Source organism: Sus scrofa, chromosome 14, assembly GCF_000003025.6.
Source record: "Sus scrofa isolate TJ Tabasco breed Duroc chromosome 14, Sscrofa11.1, whole genome shotgun sequence".
NCBI lineage: Eukaryota > Metazoa > Chordata > Mammalia > Artiodactyla > Suidae > Sus > Sus scrofa.
Window position 1 is genome coordinate 31,733,428 of NC_010456.5, and position 16,630 is coordinate 31,750,057.

Consider the following 16,630-nt stretch of genomic DNA (forward strand, 5'->3'; position numbering starts at 1 on the left):
TCTGAGTTCCCATCATGGCTCAGTTGTTAATGAATCCGACTAGGCTGCGGGTTTGATCCCTTGCCTTGCTCAGTGGGTTAAGGATCTGGCATTGCCGTGAGCAGTGGTGTAGGTTGCAGACTCAGCTCGGATCTGGCATTGCTGTGGCTGTGGTGTAGGCCGGCGGCTACAGCTCCAATTAGACCCCTAGCCTGGAAACCTCTATATGCCGCAGGAGCGGCCCTAGAAAAGGCAAAAAGACAAACAAAAAATTTCTACTCAGCATTTCTTTCTGTTTATTGTTGTATTGGCAGCCCTAGTTCATGCAGTAAGGCCAGAAAAAGAAGTCAAAGATATAAAAATTGAAAAGGATAAAATATCTTTATTTTGTAGGTAACATGACTATATACATAGACAGTCCAATAGAATCTGAATCTAAAGGTTAATTCTCAGTCTTTCGTTTTCCCTGAGCTGTTAATTTATCCTTTCAATCTCCCTTCTTGAAAGAGTCCTTCACTTCACTGTCTCCCCCACCCCCACCCTGGGTCACCTCCCTGGCTGGGTCTTCCATATCCCACCAGAGGAGAGGAGGCGCCAGGGCTCAGTCCTCAGCCTCTTCTGTCTGCAGGTACTCCCTTGAACTCTTCTGGTCTCATGGCTTTAAATACTGTCAGTGTGCTAACATCTAATACAGTAGCCACTAGATGTCTAAAACGACTTAGGATATTTCAGTGGTGTTCCTTGCCCCCTTAAGCTAATTCTTAACACAACTGCCAGACCTTGAAACTCTCCATTGTCTTCCTGTTTCACTTGTTAAGGCCAGATGCCTAACAGTGATTTTCAAAATCCTACAACCTTCCCACCCCTTGCCTGCCATTACACCTCTCACCTCTTTCTGGCAAACTCTGTTCCAGCCTTGTTGGCCTGGAGGCTTCCTTGATCACGTCAGGTCACGTCAGCCTGCACTTGTCTTCCCTTTGCTTACGCTCACACATTCCTTCATGTTTTTGCTCAGATACTGCCTTTTTGTCAGTACTTTTGTGTAAAATTATAATCTTGACATAATTTTCTCTTCCCAGCCTTATTTAAAATTTTTTTCTGTCCATGGCATTTGTGATCTTTCATATTTTAGTGTCTTTCCCAAACTAGAGCATGAGAATTTGTCTGTTTTTGTTTGTAGTCCATTGCTCTATCCCCAGTGCCTGTCACATAGTAGGTACTTAAAGAATATTTAACAAGTCAGAAATTTACAGAAATTGTCCTTCGATAATGTTCCATATATGTTCTTTATAGGTCATTAAACAATTGATGAAAAAGGAATTTACTCTAGAGTTTTCACGTGATAGAAAATCAATGTCAGTTTATTGTACACCAAACAAACCAAGCCGGACATCGATGAGCAAAATGTTTGTGAAGGCAAGTACAGCAGATTGACGTTGAGGTGTTTTTAGCATGATTAGAATCCTTGGTGGGCCAATAAAATCGTTGCTCTAAATCTCTCCATTTCTAGGGTGCTCCCGAAGGTGTCATTGACAGGTGTACCCACATTCGAGTTGGAAGTACTAAAGTCCCCATGACTCCTGGCGTCAAACAGAAGATCATGTCTGTCATTCGGGAATGGGGCAGTGGCAGCGACACACTGCGATGCCTGGCTCTGGCCACTCATGACAACCCGATGAGAAGAGAAGAAATGAACCTTGAGGATTCTGCCAACTTTATTAAATACGAGGTTAGCTAATGAAAAGTTTCTTGACCCAGAGCCTGCCTGTTCATTGTGTTTAAACCGCACTCTTTCAGTGAAAGGTCAGATGAGTTGCTTTTGCCAAGAAGGGGGTGTGGTTATTTGTTTTTCTGCAGGCCAAATGCATCACCTTTATAGTTTAGGCTGCTGCTTCAAACATAGATAGGAATACAGACCTTTTACTTTCAAAGTAGAATCATCAAGGCTAAAAACCTGTTTTGCAACTCTCTTGTAAATTAAGGTGTTTTTAAAGTTGAGGTACTTTTAAAACGCTCATTAGTTACTAAAAGTCATATTATCCAAGTGGAGAGAGTCCATCTACTTTTCTGCTCATGGAATTCTTTTATATTAGGTTGTGACTTCTGAAGCCTTGAACAAGGAACAGACTTGAGTACAATGGGCCACTAAGTATGTTCTTTGTTCAGAAGTGTTCTCCTCAGTATATTTTTTTCCCCTCATTTCAGAATAATTAGCATTATGAAAGCTGAAGAATGATTTGGTAACAAGAATAGTGATTTTTTTTTTTTTATTTCTGATTTGTTGGAATTAACACTGTTCTGCATTGGATTTGTATCAGTAGTGTGAATTCTGTTGTAAGAAAATGCAGAACCTTTGCTCTCCACTCTAGGGAGAAAACCCGAAATTTCCTGTTTTGACATAAGGTGATTCTTTTGCTGTAGACCAATCTGACTTTCGTTGGCTGTGTGGGCATGCTGGACCCTCCAAGAATCGAAGTGGCCTCCTCTGTGAAGCTGTGCCGGCAGGCAGGCATCCGGGTCATTATGATCACAGGCGACAACAAGGGTACCGCTGTGGCCATCTGCCGTCGCATTGGCATCTTTGGGCAGGACGAGGATGTGACGTCAAAGGCTTTTACAGGTCGGGAGTTTGATGAGCTCAATCCTTCAGCCCAGAGAGAAGCCTGCCTGAATGCCCGCTGTTTCGCTCGAGTTGAACCTTCCCACAAGTCTAAAATTGTAGAATTTCTTCAGTCTTTTGATGAGATTACAGCTATGGTGAGTGAATTTAGTCATGTACAGGTAACAAACTGCACAGACAGCAGATTCTAATTCTGACCATGAAATATTTAATAATAGCTCCCACAAATAGGAAATTTAAAAAAAAAAAATTATTTTATGATTTCTATTTTTTCCATTATAGTTGATTTGGGGGTTTTGTTTTGTTTTTTTTCTCTCTTTTTTGGCCACACCAGTGGCTGCATAAGTTACCAGGCCAAGGATTGAACCCCCACCACAGCAGCGACCCAAGCTGCAGTGACAACATGAGATCCTTAACCCATAAGCCACAAGGGAACTCTGAAACTTAATTTTTGTCATGATCTGTGCTGTTTCTCTAGGATTCTGTTGATCAGTAGTTGGCATGCTTTATGTTGCATGCATGGAAGACTCTGGAGTGGTTTAAGATCTAGAAGTCATATGTTTCTGTTTCACTTTTCTAAAAACTGATTGAGGATGTAAGTAGTCTGCATTCTTTACCAATGTTGGGTGAATGAATTCAGATGCACTGGTGACACGTGTCTATCTTTAAGAGCTGCCTGTTGATGAAGTATTTACTGTATTCTTCCCCGCATGTACGATTTTCCACCTGGACCTGTTAACATTGTGTTATATTTGCTTTCTGATACTTATCTAGGAAACTCTATGCTATTTAAAACAAGGGGGTTTTTTTTTGTTTGTTTTCTGCTTTTTAGGGCCACACCCACATCATATGGATGTTCCCAGGCTAGGGGTCTAATCAGGGCTACAGCTGCCAGCCTGCACCACAGACAGAGCAGTGAGGGATCGAAGCCGCATCTGCGACCTACACCACAGCTCACAGCAGCACCATATCCTTGACCCACTGAGTCCAAGGATCAAACCCACATCCTCATGGATACTAGTTGGGTTTGTTACTGCTGAGCCACAACAGAAACTCCTTGTTCCACCTCCATTAAAGTGTCACCTGTGAGTTCATTTCACAGTTTTACATTACCCAGGTAAAATGTGTTTTGTGACAGCAAGTTATAAAAATGCAAACTCCCAGAGAATTTTGTCGCCCAGAGGCCCAGTAGCTCTGTTCGTTTTCCTGCTTCAGGATGGCCAAGCACGTCTCTGCAATGTGTGTGTGTAAACCAACAGTGGGTTTCCCTTTCAGACTGGGGACGGTGTGAATGATGCTCCTGCTCTGAAGAAGTCTGAGATCGGCATTGCCATGGGCTCTGGCACCGCGGTGGCTAAAACTGCCTCCGAGATGGTCCTGGCTGATGACAACTTCTCCACCATTGTGGCTGCTGTGGAGGAGGGACGGGCAATATACAACAACATGAAGCAGTTCATTCGCTACCTCATCTCGTCCAACGTGGGAGAAGTTGTCTGGTGGGTCCCTTTGACAGATCACTCTGTTCCTCGGCTTGTGATGACCAGTTTTCCAGTTTTGCTTTTAGTGCAGTGGGAGAGAGGGAGGGCCAGGCAAGACAAAGGCAGCCCTGGTGAAGGTAGAGGTGCTGCCGACATCAGCAGGACTGTTTGCACCAGCCCCGTGTGCAAAGGATGCCCTTTAACATAGAAACGAGTTTAAACTAACTATATAAGGAGACATACAGTTCTTGGTCTTCTGAAATTAACTTAATTCAGAATTGGGATAATAAATGTTTTATAATTGCCTAGAAAAAAGTTATTGCTGTCCATTGATTATTTTATGGGAGGAGGGGGTGGTGATGTTACTTAAATAGTGGCCAAAAATAATGTGAGGTTTTTTCCTTTTTTTTCCTTGGGTGGAAACAGTATTTTCCTGACAGCAGCCCTTGGATTTCCTGAGGCTTTAATTCCTGTCCAGCTGCTCTGGGTCAATCTGGTGACAGATGGCCTGCCTGCCACTGCACTGGGGTTCAATCCTCCTGATCTGGACATTATGAACAAACCACCCCGGAACCCAAAGGAACCACTGATCAGTGGGTGGCTCTTTTTCCGCTACCTGGCTATTGGCTGTGAGTACAGTTTTTATATTGCTAATTTTTATCAACAAAATTAAGTCCAAATTTGGTAAAGTCAACCCTTTAAGAGCTCATTTTCCGTCTAATCCCCATATTTGGGTAGCAGAATATGGAGGCTGCCCCCTTGCAGTTTAATGAGGTGTGTAGACCCAGTTGACAATATACATTATTATTTTAGCATCCTTGCTCTTCTTTGGGCCTCTAGGCAAAAGAAATACAGGCATGACTCAGGCCTTATATGACCAAGATGCTAAACGAAGGCCTCCTTTGCCTAAGTGAGAGAAGGGATCTGTGCACTCGTCAGCATGGCTGGGAAACACACAGAAGGAGCCCTGGCCACGGCTCAGTTCTCCTAGGTGTCATCCCACAGCCTCCTGGCCCAGGTGCTGCTTCTCTCCTCCTCCTCCTTGCATAGGTTAGGAAAGTGAGGCCCAGAGAGGTTGAATGACTCCCCTAGGGTCCCACAGGAAGCCTTTTTTTTTTTTTGGTCTTTTGTCTTTTCAGGGCTGCACCCATGACATATGGAGGTTCCCAGGCTAGGGGTCAAATCGGAACTACAGCTGCCGGCCTACACCACAGTCACAGCAACATGGGATCCTTAACCTACTGAGTAAGGCCAGGGATCGAACCCACAACCTCATGGTTGCTAGTCAGTTTCGTTAACCACTGACCCATGGTGGGAACTGTTTTGTTGTAATACAGTCACATGATTTAACATTCAAAGAGCACATTGTGGCATAAAGCAGGCAGGCTCTCAGCCAGTCATTTCCCCTCCCATGTTGTTTCTTATGTGCCCTTCCTGGGATACTCCAGCAAATAGATGTATCTCCTGTATTTATTTTCACAAGTGATGGCATGCTACACACGCCTGTATGCTGAGCCTTGTCTTTTTGTATTTCTCTTTGTTGGGTGATTTCACATACCTACAGCCTTAATGCATTGGCATGGCTAGTGTAACAGTCTCACCAATTTTAGTAGGTACTTTCTTTCCCTCACAAATTCTGGAAGAAAAGCCGCCTAGACCTTCTGTTCTACAGACACCCTCTCATTGTGGAAACCCTCAGTCTAGCAGCTTTGGCTGATTGATTGCAAGTGAGCAGGTGCCAGTGGCAGCAAGGCTGTTACTGTCAACAGACATGTTTTTGATCTCTGGCCTGGGGGTTGGCCCCAAGGCAGCTCCTGCAGGGATGCTGCAGGCTATAAACCCCAAGTGTGTCAATGTCATGATTTGTTTCCAGGTTACGTTGGTGCTGCTACTGTGGGTGCTGCTGCGTGGTGGTTCATTGCTGCCGATGGTGGTCCAAGAGTGACCTTCTACCAGCTGGTATGTGGCCACCTTTCTTTCTGTACTTGAGATGCAAAGCACTGTAGGCCTTCACAAACAGGGTTGTCCCTGAGCTTTCTGTAGTTTGGATGTTTATCAAATAATCTTAAGACTTGAATAATAAGCAGTTGCATCTAAGGTTATTCTGAAAGAGCAGGGCTTCTCTGGGTGAGATCTGGTGTGGGTCTGGTGTGGAATTGGTATGTGGACTTTGAAAATGGACTTGGCTGATAAAGAACTTGTGATTGGGCTTTTGTTGCAGAGTCATTTCCTACAGTGTAAAGAGGACAACCCAGACTTTGAGGGAGTGGATTGTGCAGTCTTTGAATCCCCTTACCCAATGACAATGGCGCTGTCTGTTCTAGTCACCATAGAGATGTGTAACGCCCTCAACAGGTCAGTGAATCTTCTCAGCCTACTGGGCAAGAGCCTGACAGCTGGAGCGCTAAGGGATTGTGTGTGGGTCATGGTGGATTGAGCATCACAGGAAAGCTCTGCCCTCCCCAGAGGAAGAACATGCAGCACCGGTTTTAAGAGCTTAAGTCATCATCACCTCCAGGAAGTAGTGGGAGTGCTTAGCCACGTGCCCGTGAGAGATAGCGAGGGCCAAGAATAGGGAGTTCAGCACCCGGTGAGCCAGTGCCCACAGGGAAGGAGCACATGCCCTTTAGCATCGAGACAAACAGTATCATCTAATTAAGCCAGAGACAAAAATGGAAGTTTCAAAATAGCCTAAGTGTCAAGGGCAATTGAGAGCAGCTTTGAGCCCACTGAAATGAGATCGCTGTGCTGAATGAAGCCTAGATTTAAAATTGGAAGTCTGTCCTATATCTGAGCATTCTTCCTCAACTTTCCCACTCAGAAACTCAAGTCAGTAGAATTAGGTCAGTGGGCAATGCCAAGTGAGCTGCACCTTATTGAAGTGTAGTTTCAGATGGTCTGTCAGTGATGCCGTGTGCCCTTTGGTGGACATGTTTCACCTTCCTCTGCTTGTTCTGCAGTTTGTCGGAAAACCAGTCCCTGCTAAGGATGCCACCTTGGGAGAACATTTGGCTCGTGGGCTCCATCTGCCTGTCCATGTCACTCCACTTCCTAATCCTCTATGTGGAACCCCTGCCAGTAAGTGGGGGGGACCCAGGCCTGGGGCGTGGCCGCCTGGCCGGCAAGTCTAGGGGCTTGACGAGGCTTCTTTGTGTTTCAGCTTATCTTCCAGATCACACCGCTGAATTTGACCCAGTGGCTGATGGTGCTGAAAATCTCCTTGCCTGTGATTCTAATGGATGAGACCCTCAAGTTTGTGGCCCGCAACTACCTGGAACCTGGTAAAGAGTGTGTGCAGCCTGCCACCAAATCCTGCTCGTTCTCGGCATGTACCGATGGGATTTCCTGGCCCTTTGTGCTGCTCATAATGCCGCTGGTGATCTGGGTCTATAGCACAGACACTAACTTTAGTGATATGTTCTGGTCTTGACTGACAGTTTTACATAAAGATGTTTAACTTAATCAATTAATTTTTTTATTGTTTAAAGCAACTGTCTATTTCTGCTGAATTTTCACATGAACATATTGGCTGGTAAAGGAGGTTTCATACTCTAGATTTTGTTTTGCTTTTTCTGACTCCAGTGGGGCAAGATTTTCCTTTTTTATACACATAATTAAAGTGTCCATTGACATGTACAGAGAACTAACACTATTTTATGCAAATATTTTTTTGTAGATGAAAAAGCATGTACAGTGTTCTGTTTAATACTCATCCTTGTATAAAAAAAAAAAGAGTTGAGCCAGCAGACATTGTCAGCAAATTAATTGGCAGCAGATTTTAGGAAATGAATGTGTGTGGTTTTTTCTAAGACTAAATAGCATGTATTGTGTCTTCTGCATGATCATCTGGATTTAATCTGAGATCACAGTCTAATTTTTATTCATAAGCCAATTTTTCTGCACTGAGCAGAGTACTGCTACCTCAGTCAGTATTTTTTGGTTTGCCACCCCCCCGTCACCCTTCTCAGCCCTTGTCACCTCCACCCCATCCTCCACCCCCGCCCTGCTCGGCTGCTTCTCCTGTAGGGTTTTGATGGTTCTGTTTACATCAGTCTTAACAAGAGGTATGCCTGTTCTCGCTTGTGCAGAAAACATTGTTCCAGATTCAATCAACTGGGTTCGTGTCCCCTCATGTAGTTTTTAAGGTTATTTATTTAAATGTCTAATGTATTTTATTGTAACAGACATTGTTTTGCCAACATTGCCTATTTCAGTGGCACTTCACAATCTAGTTTAAAAAGGAAAATAAACATTTTAAATGGACAGAGAAAAATAACTGTCTTGTTTTTAACTCTTATGTGGCTTAGTTTGAACTAATATGTCCAACTTTCTCTTAAGTTCTTAGCTCAGAAATTTTAGTTTTATTGTGCTTGAGGGGAAGAAGGATCCTGTTCTGCTGCATAGGGAGCTGTAGGGATTTTATTTTTAATGTATAGGCACCAGTTGTCATCTGTGATACATTTTATGCAAGTTTCTGCTGGCCTGTTTTTAAAGCCTATGTAGAGGACATAAGGGCAAGTGTGTGTGCGTGTGTGTGTGTGTGTGTGTGTTTTGTAAAATCTGTAAATAGCACATGACCAAATGAACATATTGTATAGAACTATTTTTATTTGAATGTGGCACTAACCACCACCATCATTACTATGATAAATGTTTGTGCATGTTCGAGATCAGTCTTACCAACAGTGTATAAGTCATTAACAGTCCTAACTGTGGTGTTTTCCTCCAATGCCTTCCAACATCCATCAACTAACGTGAGTATCCCCTGGAATTTGGATGCTTTAGCCTAAAGGTGACTGCCACTAAGTGACCTGGCTATACGAACACTAACGAATAAGCCCCTTGTGTCGGGCACCCTGAGAGCAGCAAGGGCACAACCTTGCTGGGTGAGCCACTATAGACACCACACACTGCATAGGACAGTGGCACAGCCAGGTGTCAGGCAAGGGCCTGGGGGAAGAGAAACTCCTGCTTTGGTCAGACGACAAGTGCCTTCACAAGTGCTGAGGTATGGAGTCACAAAAACTTGTCATGGTTCCCTTTAACTTTGTTAGCTTAAAGGACTCATTCCAGAATCTTGTTAGCTGGTTCATTAAAAAGCAAAAGGCAAGTGAAAGCAATTAACTGAACCAGGAAACTCAGGCCTCCATTCATTCCTCTTAAATAGGCTGCCTCTTTTCACCTTCTAGGTCATATCCTTTGTGGCTGAGACTTGTTTTTTCTCTCCAGGGTACATTTAAAGCACAGTTACTGGGCCATTGTTCTGCTCAGCCAGCAAACAACCAGCCTAGTAGTTAGGGAGCAAGAGGGCCCAGGCAGCTGCTTGTATTCAGGCTGGCAGCTCCTCCGTGAATGAAGCCCCGAGTGTTCACATGAAGGTTCTCGGGTTACCGGGCCAGCCAGAAATGCTGGGAGTCTGGGGCAAGGTTCCTGTTTAAGAGGATAGAAGAGGCACATGGAAACGGATTCTTAATGCAGAGTCCGGGCTTGGCTCACTGAGGCCTCTCAGAGGATGGGGGAGGCTGTTTTGCTTGGCAGAAAAATGTAGGGGTAGGTTTTGCCAGTGTTAGTTAGCATTATGAGGTATAGACAGAAACAGGTTGGGTAGATCAAATGCAAGGAGTGTCTGGGCTGCAAACCAAAACAGGACGTCTGAGCTTGTTGGGTGGAGTGCAGTTCAATCCCAGACTAACCAAATGTTCGACTTTTTCCTGACTCAGTTCTTTGATTTATTGGCTTTTACAAAGTTGAGTGGGACGGGCTGCTCGAGGAGCCATGCACAGCCCCAGGTGGCCCCGGGAGGTTGTTGCCTTGTGGTTTTTCAGCCTGTCCAGCCCACAGAGGCAGTTTGGATGCCCACTTCCCTCAACCCAGACAGCTGGGAGTGGGGAAGACGCAGTGCCGCCCTGAGCAGGATCCCTTTGTTCTGCTCCAGGCTTTGCCACAGAAAAACATGTCTGCACTGGCATCTCCTTAGCAGTTATGCTGCTCTGTCTTATCGGGAGTGGCGGGTGCCTGCAGGAAGGCACTGTCAGCCTCTCGACTTTTGTCTCCATCAGTAACTGGATGGAGTGGTGCCATGCTCAGACCTACCGGGGCAGACCTCAGGGATAGCCGAGACCACGAGCATTAGCTCAGTGTCTGCCGAGCCCACTGTGTCCGCACCACATTCAGTCAGAACCACCAGCCTGCGGTGAACAGTGAGGGTAATCTGCAGCCTTCTTTCCTGAAAGAGAATGGTGACAAACAGCTCCTCTTCTAGGATTGAGCAGGGCTGGGCCCCAGGGAAGGAACGGGAGGGCGCTGGAGGCTTGGCGCTGATTACTACGCTGCTCACTGCTTTGCCTTCCTTATCCTCTGCACTGCTCACCCAAAACTCTTCCTGCTCAGCTTCTGTTACACCTGAAAATGATTAAATTCCTGTGAGCCAGGGGTGACCTTTGCTCTGTGAGCTAGTCAGTATGGGGGTCTGTGTGGCCGAGCCAGTGCTTCAAGATGCTACCCTGCGTGGGCAGCAGCTCAGGGACAGTTAATCAGAAATGCTGGTCTTACTCTTAAAAAATCAAACTGAATATTCCTTTTCATCTGTCACTATTAATCTTAAATAGTTATTCTAACATTTCCTTCTTGTATTTCATAAAGGTGATTTCCTCTCTCTTTCCTTTTCAGCAATACTGGAGTAACCGCTTCCTAAACCATTTTGCAGAAATATAAGGGTGTTCGGTTGCGTGCATGTGCGTTTTTAGCAACACATCTACCAGCCCTCTGCATGATTGATGTTGGGGGTAAAAGAAAATTAGAAAAAAGTCCCCAATTCATTGTGTGTTACGTGGAGGAAACGTGTATTACCAGTGGGGTTTTTTAGCTTTTAAATCAAAATAATAATTACAAATGTACAATTTAGCTTAATGGATCAGAAATCCTCTCCAGAGAAGTTTGGTTTCTTTGCTGCAAGAAGAATGAGGTTCTGAAACCTTACCCAAGAACTTAGAAGCCATCAGCCAAGTATCCATGTTTCTCTGTGCAAAATGTCATAGCTTAAATAAATGTACAATATTCAATTGTAATGCATGCCTTCAAGTTGTAAGTAGCCAGATTTCTCTATGATGTCATTGAAACATGCTACTTTTTAATTGGCCCTGTACAGTTTGCTTATTTATAAATTTATTGAAAACACTACAGGTGTTGGTTAAAATGTAGGCTTCTAGCTCATAACTTCAGTTATTTTTTGAGTGTGCAAACAGCTATTTTGCACTGTATTAAATGTAACTTATTTAATGAAATCAAAAGCAGTAGACAGATGTTGGTGCAATACGAATATTGTGATGCATTTATATTAATAAAATGCTAAACGTCAATTTATCACAACGCATGTTTGACTTTAGACTGTAAATAGAGATCAGTTTATTTCTGTGCTGGTAAAAAGTATTGCACAGACATGGTTTCAGGTAAATAAATCTATTCTATGATAAGTTCACAGTGTGGTGTTGACTGTTCTCATGCGCAAGGGGCAGGTGATGTGCACTGAGGACCGCCAGCCCTGTACCTGAGGTTTCCCTTTGGTGGATAAAAGAAACAGGAAATTCCTGTTGACTTTCTGAGTAGGAGAGCAGCGAAGTAGGTTGCTTGTGTGATGTAAAATCTGTAAAATACTCCTGCCCTGGTTCCACTGTCTTCTCCTCCAGTATGAGAAAAGCTGAGTGTGTCATCAGAGATAATTAACACAAGAGTCACCACATCAGACAGGAGACGGGAAAGTGCCTAGGAGTGAACAAGAGGGAACAATGGTCAGACTGGGTCGATGGGAACACCTCGTTTTTAGGAAGGCTTAATAATTCAGGGGATGGAGTTCCCATTGTGGTGCAGTGGAAAAGAAACCGACTAGGAACCATGAGGTTGAAGGTTTGATCCCTGGCCTTACTCAGCAGATTAAGGATCCGGAATTGCCTTGAGCTGTGATGGAGGTCACAAATGTGGTTTGGATCCCACGTTACTGTGATTGGTGTAGGCCAGCAGCTGTAGCTTCCATTCAGCCCCGAGTCTGGGTGTCTCCATATGCTGCAGGTGTGGCCCTAAAAAGAAAAAAGAAAAAAAAAAAAAATTGGGAAATTGACATTTTATAAATGAGTGCTACATGAGTCGTACATTACTAAATCTAACAAAAATGAAGAAAACACAGGTAGCAAGGAAAGTATACCAAACTTCTCAGATATTAAGCTGTACTCATCAAATGCATTATCTGGGAAAGGTAGCATTTTAGCTTAGTAGGTAAAAGTTGGGTTATCCATTATGTCATTGATTATTCTGAAAAAAAGGGTTGTATCTCTCTACCCTTATGCCCAAATAAAAACGGATCAAGAGATTTAAAAAACCAAGCTGCAACCTCAAAAGAAAAATGGCTAAATCATATAAACGAACGAACGAGTGGCTTACAAACATGAGATGTTCAGCCCCACTAGCAAATTAAACTCAACAATGAGATGCCATTTCATACCTGTCTAGTGACCCAAAAATAGATTACCTAATACCAAGGATATGGAGAATGGGCCATCCTTATTACACTGCAGAGCAATCAGCATAATCTGGAAATTTATAGATCCTCTTAACATACAACCCAGCAAGCAAGTCCACTCTTAAATTTACTTTAGAGAATTCCTCACAAGTGCCGGAAGGGCCATACCAGGATGTTTATAAAAGAAAAGCATTGGAAACAACCCAAATGACCAACAGCAGCAGGAAAATGGATAAGTATTTTTGAGGCATGTTGAAATCACTGCAGCATTGAAAATGAATAAACCACAGGTATCAACAGATAAATCTCCATGAATAGTGCAACAAAGTGCAGTGTATATATCAAGCTTAAAATATGCAAAACAAATCCAAACTAGTATGTCTAGAGAGTGGATAAACAAGGTCCTACCTACTACACAGCACAGGGAACTATATTCAATATCCTATAATAAACCATAATGGAAAAGAATATCAAAGTATATAGGTGTGTGTAACTGAATCTTTGTTATACACCAGAACCTAACATTAAAAACCAACTATACATCAACAAAATCAAGTAACATAAGATGCTATGCATGTGACAAAATAGCATAACAAGACTATGTCATAGTTTTTAACCTGGCCCTTGGATCAGTGACTGTGCTAAGCCATGTGCACCAGCTTCCTTGAGAGATTCTAGCTCACAAAGTCAGTTAAACAGCCCCGTGGTGGTTTTATTCTCACTGCGAGCTCCTCACCTCTGTGGACTAGGTGCAAACAGATCAGTAATAAGTTCACGGACACCAGCCACAGGGATAGGAAGTGGTAAATTGGATAGTGGTTGGTTCCAAGAAGGAGGGGAGGCAGAGTTTCACTTCTGGAAGTAATGCCTGGGTGCCATGAATATAGGGGTTGATTATGCCTGTTTGCAAGTCTGAGATTTCTTTTAAAAAATATTGTTCCCATGGTAGCTCAGTGGTAACAAATCCAACTAGTAGCCAAGAGGATACTAGATTCAATCCCTGGCCTCGCTCAGTGGGTTAGGAATCTGGTGTTGCCATCAGCTGTGGTGTAGGTTGCAGGTGTGGCTTGGGTCCTACATCTCTGTGGCTGTGGTGTAGGCTACAATTCGACCCTAGATTAGGACCTTACGTATGCCGCAGGTGCAGCCCTAAAATAAATAAGCAAGCAAGCATAGGGAGTTCCCGTCATGGCTCAGTGGAAACAAATCTAGTATCCATGAGGATGCAGGTTCGATCCCTGGCCTCGCTCAGTGGGCTAAGGATCCAATGTTGCTGTGAGCTGTGGTGTAGATTGTAGATGCGGCTTGGATCTAGTGTAGCTGTGGCTGTGGCATACATAGGCTGGCAGCTGCAGCTCTGATTGGACCCCTAGCCTGGGAACCTCCATATGCTGTGGGCGTGGCCCTAAAAAGACAATTAATTAATTAAAGCATAGAAGTATCAGAAGAAAACATGAATGCTGAAAAGTCTTTCTAAGCATGACACAAAATCTCAGAAGAGGGATAAACTGACTACATAAAAATGTAAAATTGGATGGAGAGAATACACCTCTTTAGAAAAATAGATATGTTATGCATATGAAAAAGAGCAAATTCTCTTCATACATGATTAGCAAAGATCAAAGGTTGATGCTGATCTCCCCTTTGCAGCTGGCATTAGGAAACAGCTCATACTGATGGTGAAAATATAAATTGGCCTGATCACTGGAGGACAGTTTCACAATAAATATCTGAAATTTTTAAATATCCATACCCTCTGATCAAGAACTTTGGTGAAATCCTCTCACACTTTCACCAAAAAAAAAAATCTTTGTCTTTTGTCCTTTGAGGGTTGCACCACGGCATATGGAGGTTCCCAAGCTAGGGGGTCCAATCAGAGCTACAGCTGCCAGCCTATGCCAGAGCCACAGCAACGCCAGATCCTTACCCCACTGAGCGAGTCCAGAGATCAAACCTGCAATCTCATGGTTCCTAGTCAGATTTGTTTCCGCTGCACCACGACAGGAACTCCACGAAAAAAATCTTGCTGCACTGTTGTGAGCAAGATTGGATATAACCTGGATGCCCATCAATAAAACGAAGAACTTTCAGATGATGCAGCCTTCAGAAAATACAAGGTAGGTCTATGAACTGGCAAGGAATGAGGTCCAATATATATCGTCTGCCCTGTGAAATATTCTAGTGCAGGTCCATCCACGTTGTTGTAAATGGCAAGACATCATTCTTTTTTTTTTTTTTTTTTGGTCTTTTTGGTCTTTTTGCTATTTGTTTGGGCCGCTCCTACGGCATATGGAGGTTCCCAGGCTAAGGGTAGCATCGGAGCTGTAGCCCCCGGCCTACGCCAGAGCCACAGCAACACGGGATACGAGCCGCATCTGCGACCTACACCACAGCTCACGGCAACACCAGATCATTAACCCACAGAGCAAGGCCATGGACCCAACCCACGACCTTATGGTTCCTAGTCGGATTCGTTAACCACTGCGCCATGACGGGAACTCCAAGACATCATTCTTTTTGATGGCTGAGATGTATATATAGAGAGTGGGCTAGGGAGCCTGATGTGAGGCTTAGACTTAGACCCCTTTACCCCTTGGGGAGAACTTCTCCATTGAAATTATCTTCCCATTTGTAAATCACTGACCTGATGGTGTGGATCTGGACTATACTGTGTTTCCACACTACCTACCTGTATCACGGTTCCTGCTTGGTTATATCTTTAGTTGTAGAAGATCTTTCCTGCTGGTCTTCAGGTCATCCTCATCAATAGCTGCCGAGTAAATAGTGGTAATTTTGGTGTGCCCATGGGAGGAGATGAGCTCAGAGTCTTCCTATTCTACTATCTTAGTCATTCTCCAAATATATTTAAAAATCTTCGTAGAAGCACAAAGAACTACAAGACAATCCCAAATTTCCAGGCCGAAATCTAAGAGAAAGCAAGGGAGGTAATCAGAACACCCAAGGTCAACTTTTCTCCTAGTGGCACCTACTGTCCTATGAAAGCAGGAAGGGGTTTTGAGGGCTCTCAGTGAAAAAGACAAAGTCAAATCCAGGGCCCACCAAAAGTGGGAAGTTTCATAGGACATTAGCCTGTAACCCCTGAAGGACTTACAGCTCAGGGTACAAGCAAACTAGAAGTAAATCTGCCTTCCTTCCCCAAAACTCCAAGGACTGTAGGCAGCATTGTCTTGGTGCTGAGCAGAACCAGGAAAACATGGAGTTCCTATTATGGATCAGCAGAAATGAACCCAACTAGGAACCAGGAGGTTGCAGGTTCGATCCCTGGCCTTGCTCAGTGGGTTAAGGATCTGGCATTGCCATGAGCTGTGGTGTAGGTCACAGACATGGCTCAGATCTGGCGTTGGCTGGCAACTACAGCTCTGATTGGACCCCCACCTAGAAACCTCCATATGCTGTGGGTACGGCCCTAAAAAGACCAAAAAAAAAAAAAACCAAACACAAAAACAAACCAGGAAAACATGCTCACGCTAGAGAGCATGTAGACACTGACTCTACTGCTCTTGAGGCCCTGCAGCTCAAACTATATCCCCATGATGGCCTATGAAACCTCAAAGCATATGAATTTTAAAGTCACCAGCAGTATTCTTAAGCATGAAGAAGAAACAGATGTAAATCCTGTCTGGGAAAGTTACCTTCATGTTATGTCTTAGGAGAATCACGTAATTGTTTTTCAAAGCAGCACATAGTAGAAGATAACCAAGTATATAGGAAAACAAGATACCATGAGTGAGAGCCCACAGAAATAAACACCACAGACCCATTCAGACCTCACATATTGGAAGTATTAGATATAAAATACCCATGCTTACTTTGTTTAAAGAAAAATAGATGAAAATCTGCAGAAAACAGGAAATTATCAAAAGTGAACACAGCAAGAGTTCCTGCTGTGGCACAGTGGGTTAAGAATCCAACTACAGGAGTTCCCATTTGTGGCACAGTGGAAAAGAATCCAACTAGGAACCATGAGGTTGCAGGTTCAATCCCTGGCCTTGCTCAGTGGGTTAAGGATCTGGCATTGTC

General features: G+C 43.9%; 2 protein-coding genes across 5 annotated transcripts in view; one reads left to right on the forward strand and one right to left on the reverse strand.

Moving 5' to 3' along the window:
• ATP2A2 (ATPase sarcoplasmic/endoplasmic reticulum Ca2+ transporting 2) overlaps positions 1-11,554 on the forward strand; it is a 70,323-nt gene extending 58,769 nt beyond the window's left edge. The window contains exons 12-21 of one of the 4 annotated variants that reach the window (XR_002338285.1): positions 1,273-1,395; positions 1,490-1,708; positions 2,401-2,736; positions 3,875-4,095; positions 4,504-4,706; positions 5,951-6,036; positions 6,299-6,432; positions 7,038-7,155; positions 7,238-8,831; positions 10,747-11,554. Coding sequence is in view for 2 of the 4 variants with exons in the window: in NM_213865.1 (NP_999030.1) it covers positions 1,273-1,395; positions 1,490-1,708; positions 2,401-2,736; positions 3,875-4,095; positions 4,504-4,706; positions 5,951-6,036; positions 6,299-6,432; positions 7,038-7,155; positions 7,238-7,507 (1,710 nt within the window). In the remaining 2 variants the exon portion in view is untranslated. 4 annotated transcript variants of the gene reach the window in all.
• ANAPC7 (anaphase promoting complex subunit 7) overlaps positions 11,302-16,630 on the reverse strand; it is a 45,022-nt gene continuing 39,693 nt past the window's right edge. The window contains exons 13-14 of the mRNA XM_021072834.1: positions 15,279-15,515; positions 11,302-11,838 (exon numbers count right to left, since the gene is read on the reverse strand). The gene's annotated coding sequence lies outside the window, so the exon portion shown is untranslated. The remainder of the gene's footprint in view (positions 11,839-15,278; positions 15,516-16,630) is intronic.